The sequence below is a fragment of the Urocitellus parryii genome, chromosome 10, assembly GCF_045843805.1.
Source record: "Urocitellus parryii isolate mUroPar1 chromosome 10, mUroPar1.hap1, whole genome shotgun sequence".
Taxonomy (NCBI): Eukaryota; Metazoa; Chordata; class Mammalia; order Rodentia; family Sciuridae; genus Urocitellus; species Urocitellus parryii.
The window spans coordinates 24,469,513-24,487,084 of NC_135540.1; the positions used below are offsets into that span (position 1 = coordinate 24,469,513).

The following is a 17,572-nucleotide window of genomic DNA, read 5'->3' on the forward strand; positions in this document are numbered from 1 at the left end:
CACAGTCCCTCCCCATCAATCCCCTGGCTTTGTTCTCCTTCCAGCCCTGGATTCTCCAGACTGATCCCCCTCCGTCCCTTCTTCTCCTTCTCTTCAAATCCACCCCACGCTCTGACATTGTTTTCTTCTCCTAATCCCCCTCTTCCTGGTTTTCCCCTTGACCTCGGCCTGTGATCTGTTTCCTCTTCCCGGGCTCCTCAGAGTCCCTTCCTTCTAGCTGGTCATTTTCCCCTGCAGGAATATTTACTGTGCTTAAATCACAGCATTTTCTTCGGGACGGATAGGCAATAAAGAGTACTAAATGTGTCATCGGCTGCCAGACAGATGAAGAAAGCATTTCCCCTGCACTTTAATTCATCATCCATGTCCCAGTTTAAGACTTTTAAGGCGGTCGTAACTAAGGGCCTCCGAGTCACGGGCACATCTGTGGACACGGAGGGATAAATGCCTTGCATTTGGAGGCTGTGGTGTCTGCCCGGGGGCTGTCTGCCGTGAGCATTCTCGTTGGTTGAAAGAAGGACGAGAAAAGTACACTTGGAACATTAGCCAACATCTTGAGATTATAAACTGTCTGATGTGCTGATATTTTATCTGATGCTGTCTCCTGGGTCTGCTGGTGGTGAAAGATCCCCTAGATTTGTGAAGTGCGATGAAAGCCCTGGCAGTATCTCATCCTGATTGGCAGAGCTAAAACGTAACTCTTTGACCTCATGAACTTGAAAACTTCTTTTCGAAGCTGTGAAATGTAAATCCACAGTAGCCGCTGACCTTCGACGTCGTTGCTTCTCCCTGGAGCTTTGGCTTTTCTGTTGTATTTAGAACTGGTTAATAATCTTCAGGACTAAGCCGCTGACCACTTTGATGCTGTTTTCATTACCCCCAAACATTGGGTGGTGACTTCATCTTTGAACATAATTGATTTTGTTAGAAACCAAAACAAAAGGAGGGACTGAGCCATTCTGAAGGCTTCAGTTTCCGGAAAAAAATGAGCCGTAACATTGAATCCCAGACCCCATTTGAGGTCAGTGGGCTGCATGTTGTGGTCACTCAGTGAATCTGGCGCATTTGGGGGCCAGTGGCCCTTGTGGGCTGATGCCCGCCTTCGTGCAGGTGGAGGGAGGGCTTGCCATGCAGATCAGTGTGTCACTTGGATCGATTGCAAGAACTTGATATGAACTTGAGTAACACAAGTTCATATTAAAGGTCCCCTTATTCATGAGTATGGGCTGTCAGAAATTCTTCTTGGTGGTAACAGGAGGGAAGTAAGACTTAGGGGTTGTCATAGTGGCCGACTGTGGTAGCCTCCACTCCACGGTTGGAACTGAAGAGGCAAGTCCCTGTCCTGCCACCGTGGTGTGCTGGGAAATTGGTAAGACCTCACAGTGAAAGCCTGCAGCTGTTTTTTACTGGGGAGCACAATAATACTACCTGTCTCTAGAGCAAGAGCCAGTAAGACGGCACTTCACTTGAAAGTCTCACTAGCACGTGACAAGGTCCTGTGCTGATGCAGCAGGCCACGTAGTCTCCTGAGGTGGCAGTGATTCTGAGGGACAAAAAAACACAAGCCAGCAGAGTCTCCCAGCCCCTTGGTGGACCACTTAGTGGGCTACTATCTTAATCCTGTGTTCGCATGCACAGTGCATTCCATTCATCACAGTTAACCAACCACAAATCTCAAATGACACTAATTTTGTCACATGAAACCAAATCTGAGGGGTGGCTGCAGGTAGGAACACTTTGTGACCAACCCTTTGGTGCTGATTCCATTCATATCTCATTACTCATACTGAAGTACTTCAAAGTGTTCTAAAGGATCGGAAATCCAATATATCCACAACAGACCTTTCTGTTCTTAAATGCATTCCAAATTCAGCATTTATAGTAATTTACACCTGCTTTCTCTAGTTAATGGAATTGGTGCTTTTGTTAAAAAAAAAAAAAAATGAAGTACAAAAGTGAAGCAATCTTTTCACAGATATTTTTCCCATCTTCAGTATACTTCTTTTTTTTTTTTGACAGAGAGAGAGAGAGAGAGAGAGAGAGAGAGAGAGAGAGAGAGAGAATTTCAATATTTATTTTTCAGTTTTTGGCGGACACAACATCTTTGTTTGTATGTGGTGCTGAGGATCGAACCCGGGCCGCACGCATGCCAGGCGAGCGCGCTACCTCTTGAGCCACATCCCCAGCCCAATATACTTCTTTTTAAAGAAGAAATTTTTCTTAACTACTTTGTGAGGAAAGGTTATAAGGTTATCAATTTGTATATCATGAATTTCAGAAATGTTACTATGTTATGTGATGGAAAGACAGTCTCTCTTTTTTTGTTTTTGTACCAGGAATTGAACTCGGGGGCACTTAACCACTGAACCACATCCCCAGCCCTTTTTTATATTTTATTAGATACAAGATCTCACTGAGTTGCTGAAGCTAAGTTTGAACTTGCGCCCCTCCTGCCTCAGCCTCCCGAGTCACTGGGATTACAGGTGTATGCCACACACCTGGCCATAATCTGAAGATACTCTAAATATGCCTGTATGTATATTTTGATCAGTGAATTGGAAATTCGTGACATCCCTTAATTACTCAATAACCTAGTAGGACTTCTCTTGCGATCTTAGAAAATAGGACAACAGGGTAAGAGCAGCTGAAAAGTGCCTGTACTTTGGAGTTAGAGCTGGTTTTGGATTCTATAACTCCACCTTTGCTGTTGTATTTGGGAAAGTTACCTAACATCTCTAAGATTTGTTTTTTTCCACTGGTCAATGGAGTTGCTGATAATAACCAATTCATATTAAGTACTCATTTCGAGATTTGGCCCAAAGTAGGCATTCAACAAAACCATAGGGGGCTTTCTTTCCTTTTCTTACAAAGCAAAGGTTATTGTTTGGCTGTAGATAACTTGCAGTGCTTAGACACTCAATAAGTGACAGAACTTAAATCATGTCGGGCACAGTGGCACACGCCTATAATCCCAATGTCTTGGGAGGCTGAGGTAGGAGGATAACAAGTTTACAGTCAGCCTCCACAACTTAGCAAGGCCCTAGAGCAACTTAGAGAGACCCTATCTCTAAATAAAATATAAAAAAGGAGCTGGGGATATGGTTCTGTGGTTGAGTGCCCCTGGGTTCAAACCCCCAGGGGCTTGAATAAATGAAACCAAATAAAGAAAAAAACAAAAACAAAAAACAAAAAACAAAAAACTTAAATCATGGTAGCTGAATGATCAATTGCAATAACTGCCAGAAACTTGCTCCACAGATGTCGTCCACCTTGGCTGCACATTGGATCATCTGTGGAGCTTTAGAAGAGGCTGAAACCTGGGCTCGACCCTTAGTTAATCTTGGGTACAGCCTGGCAATAGAACTTTCTAAGGTTTTCCCCGTAGTTCTAATATGGATGCAGAGAACTGCCCCTTCATAGCAGCGACCATACCCTGAAGCTATTCTGTTTTCGAGTGTAAAAGAACAGTGTAAAACTTATGTGGCAGGAAAAGCTTTCCTGAGAAAGTTCGTGCAGACGAGGACTTTTTGTGCTGGCCAAATTCTGCCCGTTGTCTGGGTTTTTTATTTTATTTTTTTTAATAAAATATTAATGGAGCACAGTTGTGCTTGTTTTTAAAACATTTCTAATTTGTTTTTTTATTTACTTATTTATTTGCACATGGTCTCTGTCTGCTCAGTTGCAGAGTTGAAGAGTTGCAACAGAGACCATATGACCCCCAGAGCCTAAAATGTCACTTTCTGGACCTTGTTAGAAAATGTTTCTGATCCTTCTGTTGATCACTGACCAGCTGAACTGTGGTGCCATCTTCAAACACATTTGAGGACGTTAACTGGCTACCACCAATGCCTCCTAGATTCTGCTCAAGTTCTTCCTTTTTTTTTTTAATAAAAAAAATGAAAATGAAATCCCATCTAGCCTTCTGCTCAGAGGTCCCCCATGTGCTACAGGCCTTGAATAACCCTTGGGGCTGCTCTTTTCTGAGAAGCCTATTTCTGAACAAAACGTCAGCTTTTTAGGGTAGCACTTAACATTCCTCTCTAAATCTTAAGTCTTGTAGAAATCGTAATAATCCACTTATCAAAGAACTTTCTTGTAGGATGTTGACACGAGGTCCTGGCTGAAAGCATAGACATCTGGGGGTCGTCATCCAACGTACCCCGTCAGCTGCAGGGGCCCTTTCAGACGTCGATGGCAGTTGAGAAAGTCTTGTTGCTTTTTCTGCTATTTTCGAATCTTTTATAAGACGTTCTTAGCAGGAGAGCAATTCTGGTGCATTCCTTTTCCTTGCTCACTCACAACAATGGAGCTATTGTTGCCAGAGGGGTAAGTGGGGGACACAGCAACGCCAGGTCCTTTCTGTCACCTGTGCTCCTTGGCCAACCAGGACCTGTCTAAGGAATTATATCCCCTCTCCTCCCTGCCCCTGCATAACCCTTCTTGCTGAGCCAGCTGGTACTGGCGGGCCATATCTAGCCGTCATTGTGTGCGTACCAAGGAGGACCTCAGCACTGGGGTTGGTGAACGCTCATGAGCATTGTAAGGGATTTTAATAAAACTTGTTATTTTTTTTTTAACACGAAATAGAACAGTTTTCATCAAAAATACCATGTTCGATTTTTCTGGTGCTGCTTTAATCCCTGCTTCAGTAAGAGGTCATTCTTTTACCAGGGAAATGCGAAACATCCTGCAGGGGAAACAGTGAGAATTCTGTGCAGTCTCGCGCTCTTTGTCGCTCTTTGTGTGCCCTGCTCTTGGCGCGCCGGGAATGCTCTGCTTTGTGTTGAGCAGGGGCTGCCTCCCGTTTTCCAGGGATCTTGGTGAATGCCCTGGTTTTCTGGTATCCCTGTTGAGCCAGGCTTCATGACTGGGAAGTCAGGTGAACCTGATCAGAAGCAGAGTGACTCAAGGATACAGTTCGGGCTGTGCCCTGGCAAGACGGCTCCCTCTCGGGGCTCCTTGGCCTTACTTGTGACCATGAGAACCTGCCCTGGACTGTGGAGGCTTCATGGAAGTGTGTTAAGTGTGCTCGTCCGTCTGCCCCTAGGACTGGAGGCGTGGGGGCAGCAGTAACCCTCTCTCCCCAGCTTGCGTTTAAAACAGCACAGGTGGTTACTATAGATGTTACTAAACAGTGAGGAGGGAGAAAGGAAGTTGTCTGATTCTGACTCTGTTCAGCTGTGCTATACTAAAATCATCCCCTTTATATTTTCATTTTCTTCATGAAAGCCTTATTTTCAAATAAAGGCATATATTGGATAAGTCACTCATTAAATTCACATAGGATTTTTAAATGCTTGAGGTTTAACTCTTTAAAAACAGTAGTCAATTTTGGAACATGTTCTTGTCATCACCATTTGCTAAGGCGGCTGCATTTCCTGGTGAATTGGGGAGGCCTTTGTCAGATACACACCGGGGTGGCATTTCACTTGGCCCCAAGCCCTCTCCCTCCACGAGGTCCCTCTTCCTCTTGGTCTCCAGGCTTCCGCCCAGTTGCCATTCTCTTTTTGGGGCCAGAGAACCAGCTTTCACCACCTGTTCTGTTTCCTGGTCTCTCTGTCTGCTTTTTGTCTCCCTGGAATCCTAAACACAAACCGGGTTTGTAATTATTGGGCTGGACAGGGAATCAGGATAGGGTAAGAGGGTGGGGGGTAATCAAAATAAACACTGGGAGAGTTACAATGGTTCACAGGAGCTCAGTGAGTAGATGCTGGGAGGGGCTGGATGTGCGCCCATGTTCATGCAAGGAAGGATGCTGTTTCAGCCCTGCTGAGACTTGGTTTCCAGTCCTGGAATCAGGCAGGACAGGGCAGTTTGCAGCAAACCAGTACTTACTCAAATTAGATCAGGAAAAAGGACTTGCAAGAGTGTTACCTGCTTCCAGGAAAACTGAGCAAGCGGGTCACAGGCTGAGCCCGGACCATGGCAGCTCTTAGGACTGCCGCAGGGGGTGTGGGGACGGCACACCCACCTACCCAAGGTTCTGAGGCTCTGAGTGTGGAAGGGAGACGGTTCTTGCCCAGTGTCCATGCCAGACCCGACCAGCTATGGACTGAGACTGTGTGGCTGCCTGTCCCAGGATATGAGATTTAGGCCTGCAGGCCAACAGATCACTGCCCCTGTCGTTCTCTGGCATTAACAATCCGTCTCCCCAGTTGTTTGTTCTGGGGTCAAGCAGTAACCAGCAGGGATCTGTTTATCTTTTAAGATTTCACTTTCTGGAAAAAAATTATGTTGTTGTTATGTTTCTTCCATTAAGAATTTGGCTGATATCAGCTCAATTAGGATCTGATCGTTGACAGTTTTCAATCTAGAAACAGTTGGGTTAGAGGTGGGGGGGGAATCAATTCTGAATGAATGTTTAGCCAGAGGTCTCTTATCCATTTGGTAGTCAACAATTCAAAACATTCAGTCATCTCAAGGTTCAGTGCTAGGGATGTAGCTGGGTTGATAGTGCTTGCCTTACACGCACAAGGTGGTAGGGTTCAATCCCCAGCACTACACACACACACACACAATAGTTCTGTGCTAGGTATTTCAAAAAAAGGTCTGATAACTAACGTTGAGTTTGCGTTATGCCACAGTGCCTGTGCTAAATTATTTTTTAGATATGAGCTAATTTTTATTCTCTGTCAAATATCTAGCTGTTTGATGCTACTTTTTCCATTTATGGAGCAGAAATTTAAGACTTGGAAAGTTTAACTTTAAAAAAAAATCATTTGAGTGAATGTAAGTATAAGATGCACCAGAAAAGTGGCAAGAAATATATTGGTCAGGTAGATAGGGGTACAGATTGAGGCTTGAATGCTGTGTTGAAGGTTTTGGGGTCATTCTGTTGGTGACAGTGACCCACTAGGGTTCTTGGATCCTGGGGGTGATATTATAACTGCCCTTAGGAAAAGTTTCTTTGGTAATAACGTGTGATAGAGGAGAGACTAACAGCAACCAAGAGACCTCTGGTGAGGGACCAAGGAAGCCAGGGGAGCACCCGAGCAGGGTGGTAGCTATGGGTGGGGAACGGAATAGAGAATATTGTGATTTTCTCCTAGGCTTACCATAAGTCCCTCTCTGGGCCCTGATTTCTAACTTCTAAACATTATCTCATAGAGTGCTACCAATTCTGGAGTTGCCTTCAACTTCAATGCCAAAAAAACAAATAAAACAAGAAAAAAGCAAAAGAAAATGTTAAATATTGAAAAGTTTGATGGTCCACCTATTACGTTTTGTTGTTTGGCAATAAAATGATTGAACTGTTAGAAACTAGATGTTTGGCTTGGCGCTGTTAGAATTGTCTACAGTTCTAAGCCTTATTTTGCAACTAATAAGAACCTTAATCATCTGTGATGCCACAAAGTCTCCTTCATTTTACCAAAGTCAAATGCAGTTTCAGGGCTGAGGTTGTGGCTCAGTGGTAGAGCACTTGCCTAGCACATGTGAGCCACTGGGTTCAGTCCTCAGCACCACAGAAAAATAAAGGATTGTGTGCACTTAAAAAAAAAACAAACAGTGTCAATTTTCCTGCTATCTAGTCTGACTTGAAAATATATCTAAGAAAGAAATGCATTAATGTGATGTGTACAGGAAGAGAGGTGAGATGAGAAGAAAGCAAACGTTTCCTCTCTTTCTATATCCTTCTATGTTGCATGGTCTATTCTCTAAGGACTCTTGAGCCTGGGTCTGTGAATGCATCCTCATAGGTAATGGCCATTCTCCTCTTTCAGCAGATTTCTGCTCACGGCAGATCTTCTTCCAATGTGAATGGTGGACCTGAACTTGAGCGTTGCATGAGTCCTGAAGGTAGTTGTCAATCTGATCATGACTTTGTAAAGGAGATCATCCAGGTGAACCCAATAGTCATCTCAAACCCACTGGGTGTCAAATTATGATCTTCCTCAACATGAATGTAGTCGAGTCACCTGTTAGCCCAGTTAGCCTTAGCGGGTGGAAGGGTTGGGGTCACTTCAGTGTATATAAAACCTCATTGTCATTAATTAGGCCACTGCATCTTCAAAGTTGAGACTTGGGCTTTATTTTTCTTTGATAATCTGCTCATAATTCCTAAGTGCATTTCATTTTTCTCAATTAAATAACAAAAGTGTATGTCTCCTAAGTGCTGGGCACTGGACACATTTTGAGAAGTAGTTTCTTAACCTGCGTCCTAAAACACACACACACACACACACACACACACACACACACACACACACACACACCCACCCCTTTTTAAGAAGGCTTTGAGCCAGGTGTTAACCTTCAGAAGACATCTTACCTGTATAGAACTTTCTTTACCAGAAAAGTTAGAGATATTGTGCTGGTTACAGTGGTGCATCCTGAAATCCCAGCAATTTGGGAGGCTGAGGCAGGAACATTGCAAGTTCAAGGCCAGCCTGGACAAATTAGTGAGACACTCCTCAATTTGGAGAGACCCTGTCTCAAAGTGGGGGAAGAAAAAAAAAAAAGACTAAGGATGTAGCTCAGTGGTATAGCTCTTCTGTATTCAATTCTCAGTACCAAAAAAAAAACAAAAGAAAAAATGGAAATCTTGAACTTTTCTAAGATTAAATCCCTCCCTCTATCCCCTTCCTTTCTTCTTTTTTTTTTTTGAGAGAGAGAGAGAGAGAGAGAGAGAGAGAGAATTTTAATATTTATTTTTTTTTAGTTATTGGCGGACACAACATCTTTGTTTGTATGTGGTGCTGAGGATGGAGCCCGGGCTACACGCGCTACCTCTTGAGCCACATCCCCAGCCCCTCTTTCCTTTCTTCTTTCCTGAGCATTGAAAAGAGTTTGGAAAAGTTCTAGTTAGGCTTCGTTTTTAACCAAGGCTAATAATTTATTTCAGCTGACATTTCGAGGATTTGCTACGTTTGTTGATTTTGTTGGTTTCTAATTCCAACCAACAAGGTCAAAAGGAAATTGGTGATTTAGGCATTCTATTTAGGAAATATGCTGAGATTTTCGTTAGCTTCACCATAGATTTAAAAAATAATGTGTTGCAGTTTATTATTTTAGAAACATATAGGAATCAATACAAAATGCTGGTATTTCCTTTAGATTTGCTTTTATCCTTTTTGCAGGTGTGAATGGAAACAGGTGCTCTGAATCATCAACTCTTCTTGAGAAATACAAAATTGGGAAGGTCATTGGTGATGGCAATTTTGCAGTAGTCAAAGAATGCATGGACCGGTGAGTGGGTAGTGAGGGTTCTGGGTTCTTCTACACCTGTGGTTCTCCTTTGGGATTTATTCTCTCTTCTGGTGGTGGTGGTGGGGAAGAATTTATTCATAATGAACTCAGACCTTCCTGGGAAGTCTCTCTTTTCTCCTTCCTGAAAGAGTCTATCTTGAGGACTAGCTATTTGACATGTCACATACAGATTGACAAGAAAAAAACACATGTATACAAATAGAGTGTAAAATATGTGACTTCTAAGGACTTGTTAGAAATAGGAAGCAAGGTTTGGTTTACAATAAATAAAAGTTCATCTTCCAGGCAGGGCCTCATCAGTGGGTCCTCCAACCCCCTAGCAGAAGCAGCGTCACTGGAGAGAACTGTCAATAGAACGGGAGTCTTCTCTGAGCTGTTCTTGGATCAGTATTTTTTGATACATTCAGATTAAATCATGTTAAGATGCTTGTGCCCAAGGAAATGATCTCTTTGGTGGCAGATACAGCCACTTAAAGGTGTGAATGATATAGTACCAGAAAGTCTGGGGCAACTTTCCAGTTTTGAATCATAGGCTCACGTGACGAATGTATTAATATAAAGATACATTAATTGATAATAAAATGTTTATCATTAAGGTGATTCCCAATTTTATTATGTTTCCTAAGAGATCTGTCTTGAGATTTAAATGGGGAAAAATGATTTCTTGTTTAGCTCTGATACAGCAGAATTTCAACACTTCAAATATGAGTTAATAATACTATAATAATATTTATTAAAGGAATTTAACTAACATGCATTGTTGTTTGGGATTTTATTTTCTATTTTGAGTACCTTTTTTCCCCGAGACATCGTCTTGAACGCGCAAAGGAAACAGCCAAACCTTATTCCCTGAGTCTGTGCTCTCTGGGAAATTAGGAAGGATGGTATCTGTGATTGTGTCTTTAAATGGTCCTCCTCTGATTACTCCTAGGTCCACTGGAAAGGAATTTGCTCTGAAGATCATAGACAAAGCCAAGTGTTGTGGAAAGGTATGGTGTGCATAACTGCTTCCTAAAAGAAAGTGGAACACTGTGACGGGATGTTTAGTACGGGGAATGTTTGACAAGACCATCGTGGCAGGAACTGACCCCCAGGAACAGCCAGGAAAGCAGTCAGATGGTTTTTCCTGCTGTTAATCCTAATGTTAATCCTAAACCAGTAAATTGATTTGATCTTGGTTCTAGTTATAGAAAATACAAGTTCTCTTCTCTGGATGATGCCCAGTTAAAAATCTAGCAACTTTCCAGAGTGTGTTAAGGTGTGTGAGGGGCCTGAGAGGGACCAGTTCCAAGCGGTGGTGGTCTTCCAGCTTCACAGGATGCCTGGATCAAACAGCAGCTCCATGCTCATGGTGTAGTGGGCAGCACGAACTTCAAGTTTGCTTTGGTTCCCCTCAACTCCCAGGCTTCATGGAAGGGATAGGAAGGGTCCCTGTTGAAAGCTGCACACACAGTGGTCTGTATCTGATCTGAAGACGCACAGGCTTAGACAACCCCAGCCTGAGGAGGGAGCTGCTAGCAAACCTGCCCCAACTTTTCCCCAGAGGAAAACATTATTTTTATTTTCGTGGTCATGAATGCAATCTGCCCTTTGCCCCTGAGGGAAACCCTATCCATATGTTCCAAGAGTACTAGCTATACAGACATTCTTGAAATGATTGGAAACCAATGCTGGTCAAGATTTGTATGAACGCTGTGCCGAACTGTATTGTCAACACGATGGACATTTTTTTTAATCCTGTCCCGACTCTCATCCTGGGTGGGGAAAGATGAACTGTTGAAATGTTAGAGTACTGGCACTTTAACTTTGTTTGCAAAAACGAATATTCACTGACAATGATTACATTGACTTTTACAGATTCCTTCCTAGTAGATAGTCTGCTCTCTTGATTGGCGTGCAGGTGTAGAACCACAGTGTCCAACACTGGAGCTGCAAGCCTCAAAATGAGGCTGGTCTGAATTGAACTATGGGGTGGGTGTAAAATACCATATTTTGAAGGCTTAGTATTATGAAAAAGAATATAAAATATTTCATTAATATCTTTGTATTTGGATGATCATAGAATATTTTGGATATAGTGGGTTAAGCAAGTTATATTTTTAAGTTAATTTTACCTGCTTTTAATATTTTAATGTGGCTATTGGAAGACTTATAATTACAAATATGGATCACATTGTATTCCTGTTGGACAGTGTTACTGTGGGGACAGGACATATAAAGTTTAATCCTGGCTCTGCCTTTTCTTGCCTTTTCTTGCTGTGTGACAGCACCCCCCCCAGTAAAGGGGGAGGGGTCTCTGTTTTTTTCCTCTAAAATATATTTACCAATAATACCTAAAAGATTCGATCAGTTGTAACTAATCAACGGATGGAAAACGTGTAGAGAAGTGCCAGTATGTGATAAGATTTTGGTTTTTTCGGCAGTGCTGGGGATCAACTCAGGTCCTCATACGTGATACACTAAATGACATCTCTGGGCCCACATGTGAATGTTATTAATACTCCAGGGGAATGTAGACTTTAAAATTAACGGGATTTGATGTGATAGTAATGATTTTTCATTTATGGAACTCCCAAACTAGTCTTCACTGGACATCTACAAAACTGTGTAATTTTCACAGAAAACTTAAAATGTTGTGACACAGTTTTTAGAAAAATCTTCTTCTCAGAGTCCCTGAAATAGAGAAGCCAGGAGGGAAATTTGTCATTCACCCACCCCCCCCCCCATCCTGCTCTGTGATGGTCAGCAAAGCAGAGACTGTGAAGTGACTCCTTTTTACTATTTACTTTAAATGTATGTGCTTTTACTTATTCTAACAATATTATTAGCTTTTTCACTGGCAATGGCCTTTTCCCCATATGTAACCGTTGCTTTCTCCATCTGTTGTATAATTTAAGCAGAATGTTTCATAATCTGGGGAGCCAGGTTCTATACAATTATATTAACATTTTTTTTAAAAAAAGTAAAAAAACATTGCTGTAGGAAGAATGCTGTTTACCTGATTAAAATTTAAACAGCTGTTTTTACAGTTGCAAAAAAGATCTTTGTATGCTAAAAATTTTAGTCTGCTGCACCAAGTGCTGAGATAAAGGGGTAATTTCAAACACTGGGGTCTTGTCTTTTTTATTGAATGTCATTCTGTGTTTATAATTCTTACTCCTCTGCTTATTTGCATCTTTACCTTTTGCTTATTTGAACAACTATTTCCACATTAAGACTGTATCAAATTGTGGTTTTAAAACTTTATTATAAGTAAGTCAGTTTTTCTCATCACAGTTTTTTTTTTTTGTTTTTGTTTTTTTTTTACTTTTAAAATTTTTTTGCAGTACTGGGGAGGGAGCTCCATCCCCAGCCCTTTTTTGAGACGGGGTTTCACTGAGTTGCCAAGGCTGCTCTTGAATTTGTGCTCCTTCTGCCTCAGCTTCCCAGGTCACTGGGATTACAGGCCTGTACCATTGTGCCTGCCTGAAATTTTATTTGCAGATAAAAAATTGTCTAGACAATTTTTTAAAAAAAATTTAGGGGTGCATTTAGCTACTATTCTGAAGTATTTTGGGTTGAATGCAGGAAGTTAATTATGCTGAAAATGTCTGCGATTTTTAAAATATATTATTTATCCCAGATGTATTGGAACTTTGTACATTGCCTTCACTGACGCAAAACATTTGTATGAGCTTCTACAGATAAGGAAGCAGAGATTTAGATTAAATAGCTTCCCAGAAGTCACAGAAGCAGAACGGCGACTGGAATTTGGGGCCGATCGGTGGCCCATCTGCCATACACCCACTCTGGGTTCAATTTATTTCTTCATGGTAAAAAGAACCTGGGAAAAAATGCTCATCTCTCTTGCCTTCTGTTTCTTCTTTTTAAATATACATGAGCATTGATTGATTGATTGATTGATTTACCTAGAACTTGGTGTGTGTGTGTGTTGATGTGCAGGACACTGGGCTAGGAATGGATAATTTAACAGATGAATTGTCACCAACTCTGTAGAGAGTTACAGGAGCCCATGGGAAGCATGTGGGAGAGAAGCAGGTGACCAGCGAAGGTGCCATAGAGCAGGAAGCATTCGAGCTGGCTCTGGAACCGCAGTAGGATGTCAGTAGGCAGCGGTGGAAGAAAAGCCTACCAGGTAGCTAGAACAGCTGGGCAAAGGCTCAGAGGACACAAATCATGTTAGGTCCTTCCAAGTGGGAGATCAGTGCAAGATCTGCCTCAGGGCTAGGCTTCAGGAGGCTGTTGAGAAGGCTATGGTTTTGTGAAGGTTAAGGATTCTTCCAGTTTTAATATTTTCTTTCATTCTAAATTAATGTTTTTTGAATCTCCACTGTGAACGAAGCCCTGGGATTTCTGTTGTCATACCTAGATATGGTCCTTCTTTCTCTCCCTGCATATAGTTTTGCATACATGACCTACATGTATGAGCCCTGTGTCGGTCATCTTTGCATCACTGTGACCAAAATAGCCGACTAGAATATTTTGGAGGAAGTCAGGTTTATTTTGGCTCATGGTTTCAGAGCTTGAGCTCACGGCTGTCTGAGTTAATTATTCCGGGACCAAGGTGAGGCAGAACCTCATGGCCGAAGGGTGGGGTGGAAAAGTGGTGCTCCTTCATGGCGGCCAGGAAGCAGGGAGAGCCAGGTTAAGAGAGAAGCCATGAATACTGCAACTAGTAAGGTCAAGGGGCCAGGCTGCCCAAGCCCTTTGGAGGGCATATCCCTCCAGGTGCCCTAGATGTTCTCCTGTGGAGTTATGGGACCTGTGTGCCTGACTGGGTTTTGGTACCATCCTTTCTTTCTGTGCCTCTCTTCCTCTCTTTCAGATTGGGAGTGTTTACTCTGTGCCACTGGATATTGGTGATCTGTAACTTGCCTCGATCATCACAGGGGCTGACAGCCAAGAGTTTGCCTTGAGTTTCAGAGGAGACTTTGGACTTTGACTTTTGGCCAAGGGGGGAACTGTTAGGAGTAAGGGGACTCTCGGAGATGAGCCAAATGCACTTTGCTTTCTGAGATGAAAATGAGCTTTTTGGGACTCCAAGGCAGAATGTTATGATTTGGATAAGAGATGTTCCCCCAAATCTCCTGTGTCAATGCAGGAATACTCAGAGATGAGATGATTAGATTTTGAGAACCATGACCTCATCCTGGTTTGAATGGACTATCTTGGTGGCAGTTGTAGACAAGTGGGGCATGGCTACAGAAGGTGGGTCCCTGAGGGTGTGCCCTGGAAGGGTTCGTCTTCCCTTCCCACCTCCCACCTCCATCCTCTGCGACAGCCATTATGAGTCTAGTGGCTTCCCTCAGTTGGCCCTTCTGCCATGATGTTCTGCCTCATCTTGGGCCGAGGGCAATGGAGTTGGCCCACCGAGGACTAACTCTCTGAAACCACGAGCCAAAATAAACGTTTCCTTCTCCTAAGTTGTCTCCCAGGTATTTTGGCCACAGCAATGCTCAAGTTAATTAACATAGGCCCAGATGGTGCACAAATCCCAAAGTATATGGTGTTAGTTTTCTGAGGCTATTAGAATAAATTACCACAAACTTAGTGGCTTAAAACAACAACAAAAATTTTTCTCATAGTTCTGGAGGCCACAAGTTAGAAATCCACACTCCTTCTGGGGCTTTGGGGGAGACCTGTCTCTTGCCTCTGAACAATTTCATGTGACAGGTTCTCAGGCTTGTGACCACGTCCCTCCAGTCTGTCTCCATCCCCATGTCACCTCTCTTCTGTGTGAGAGCTCCTGCCTTGTTCTTAGAAGACACTTGTGATGGCATGTAGAGCTTGTCCAGATAATCCAGGGCTCTCTCTAAATTGCAGACCCCTTAACCATATCTCCAGAAGCCCTTTTTGCAAATAATCATATTTACAAATTCTAGGGATTAGCACTTGATATCGGTGGGTGGCTGTCGTTCACCCCAGAAGTGGTCCTTGTAGTGATGGGAACATTTTGCCTCCTGTATTGTCCTCAGTAGTGTTTACTAAGCAGTACAGTTGCAGCTGTAAAGCCAGCGCTGAGCGGGAGGAGTGCATGAGGCATGTGCTCATGCACACAAACGCTTGGGTACCTGCTACGTGTTAGTGATGGGGCTAGCTGTGGAACACGCACTCTCAGTTCAGAGGAAGTGCACGACTGCTGGAAGACGGTGGAAGTCATCCTTCAAAAGGCTGACCGGTGCAGAGCAGGGGACAGTGGGAGCATGTGAGAGGGTCATCGAAGCTGGCCCTACTGAGCAGAGGAGGTGAGGTCCAGCCTCGTCCTGAGGATTAGATAGTAGATTACAAGAGGTGGGTAGAGTTCCAGACAGAAAATCACCTGTGCAAGTGCGAGAAGGCAGGACATTGGCAAGAGGGGTAGAAAGAGTGAGTGGACAGATTCAGAGGCGCCTGCAGAGGTAGAGGGGCAGGAACTGGTGAGTGATGGGAGATCTTAGATGATGAGGGGAAAGCTTCAAATTGGTGGGATTTCCCCTTCTGCTGGGGGCAGCCAGCGAGAAAGAGAGGGCAGAGGAAAGGACTGTTTGAGGCTGGGAAGGATGGAGACCAGAGGATTGGTTTGTTTTGAGAGAATTGTTGGCTTCCATAATCTGTTTCTCTGTCTCTCTCTTTGCTAAAAATTGCCTTGGCAGGGCTGGTGTGGTGGCTCAGTGGTGGAGCATGTGTGAGGCACTGGGTTCAATCCTCAGCACCTTAAAAATAAATAAATAAAATATTGTGTCCATTTACAATTAAAAGAAAAAACATTTTTAAAAAGTGCCATGGTCACCGGGTGAGTGGCTCATACCTATAATTCTAGTGGCTCAGGTGGCTGAGGCAGGAGGATCACGAGTTCAAAGCCAGCCTCAGCAACTTAACAAGGCTCTAAGCAACTTAGCAAGACTCTGTTTCTAAATAAAAATAGGAAAAAGGGCTGGGGATGTGGCTTGGTGGTTAAATACTCCTGGGTTCAATCCCTGGTACTGGTACTCCCCCCACCCCAACACACACACACACAATCACCAAGGTCAAAGGGTAAGGCCATGTCCTTTGCCAGGTTGGCAGTCTTGTCATTTACCCTCCTGCTGAGCTGCAGAACACTGAAATGACTCACAGGTGAACTTTTTGGCATTAGAATCGTGAGTCCCCTAACATGAGTAACAGTAGATGATCCAATACTGTGAACAACCCCATTGCTCTGGGCCCAAGATGAGGCAGAACAAAAGTAATATTCATATGATATTTTAAAACATTCTTGAAAATGTAATTAGAGAATACTTTTAAATATGAGAAACGGACTACATATGGGTTGCCTGAGAAATGGGGAGACGACGTCTACACCTGACGTTTCTGGGAAGTGCTTTGGTTCGCTTCTGATGGTGATTGGTTTAGAAAGCGGAGCGTTGGTTCGTAGGCAGTTCCACAGGGATGGGGAGAGGTGGAGGAGCAGAGGCCCCCAGCTCCCACCTCCAACGGAGGCGTTCCCTGTGCTTGGGGTCCTGGCCGTTGTCAGGTGGGTGCCGAGAGCGAGATGGTGGGTGATGGCGGAGGAAGCAGGGCTGCAGTGCTTGCTTGGTATTTGACACACCACCCTGCTGGTGGCCCTGGGAGGAGTGCACAGTGTGGCCCCCAAGGCTTTCCACATGCCTTTGATTGAAAAAGATAATGACTTTGGGGAGTTGTAGTTTGCTTGTGTGGCAGACATCTGACTTTAACTCCCAATTTGAGAGAGCTGCTTGGGGTCCTGGTGGTAGGGGTTACTTGACACATGTAAATTCACATCACAGTTAGAGACCTGGAGAAGCAAGTTTATAGACTCTTCCAACTTGGGAGAAAAGGAATTGGGGAGAAGAGTTGAAGTGATAGATACACTTAGCTTTTAAATGAAAAGCCTCACCTGGGCATGGTGACGCCTACTTGTAATCCCAGTGACTTGGGAAGCTGAGGCAGGAGGATCACAGGTTTGATCAAAATTAAAAAAATAAAATAAATGAAAAAGGGGGTCGGGGTTGTAGCTCAGTGGTAGAGTGACCCTGGGTTCCATCCCTGGCACCATAAAATAAAAAGCCTATTTTACTACAGTGGTAGTAACTGTCATTGTCTTGGCTTCACATAAAAGTGAAACAAATCCATTTGCTTGCTTTTGCATATAACTCTGCTTTTTTTAGTGTGACTAGGGACATACTTGGCACAGATGATCTAAATGCTTCAAAATGTGTGAATAAATGTGAAGGGTTTGCCAAGCCTTTCATTTGTGACGACAGCGTGGGGTGCACAGCTGCTTCCCGAGGGAGGGACAGGTCTCTGGCCGCCTGCTGCAGTGGACTGCTCTGTAACTTAGACAGATGGTACTTGGAAGCGGGGAGGAGGCCCTGTCTTCCCTTCC

The 17,572-nt window shown here is 43.5% G+C and overlaps 1 protein-coding gene across 5 annotated transcripts in view; it reads left to right on the plus strand.

Annotated features, from left to right (window-relative positions):
- Positions 1-17,572, plus strand: part of Dclk2 (doublecortin like kinase 2) — a 150,226-nt gene that overhangs the window by 107,084 nt on the left and 25,570 nt on the right. For 3 of the 5 annotated variants that reach the window (XM_026384687.2, XM_026384688.2, XM_077803182.1), the window contains 3 exons: positions 7,722-7,797; positions 9,078-9,186; positions 10,139-10,196. In XM_026384687.2, coding sequence (XP_026240472.2) covers positions 7,722-7,797; positions 9,078-9,186; positions 10,139-10,196 — 243 coding nt within the window. The remainder of the gene's footprint in view (positions 1-7,721; positions 7,798-9,077; positions 9,187-10,138; positions 10,197-17,572) is intronic. The other 2 variants (XM_026384690.2, XM_026384689.2) reach the window with 1 other exon arrangement.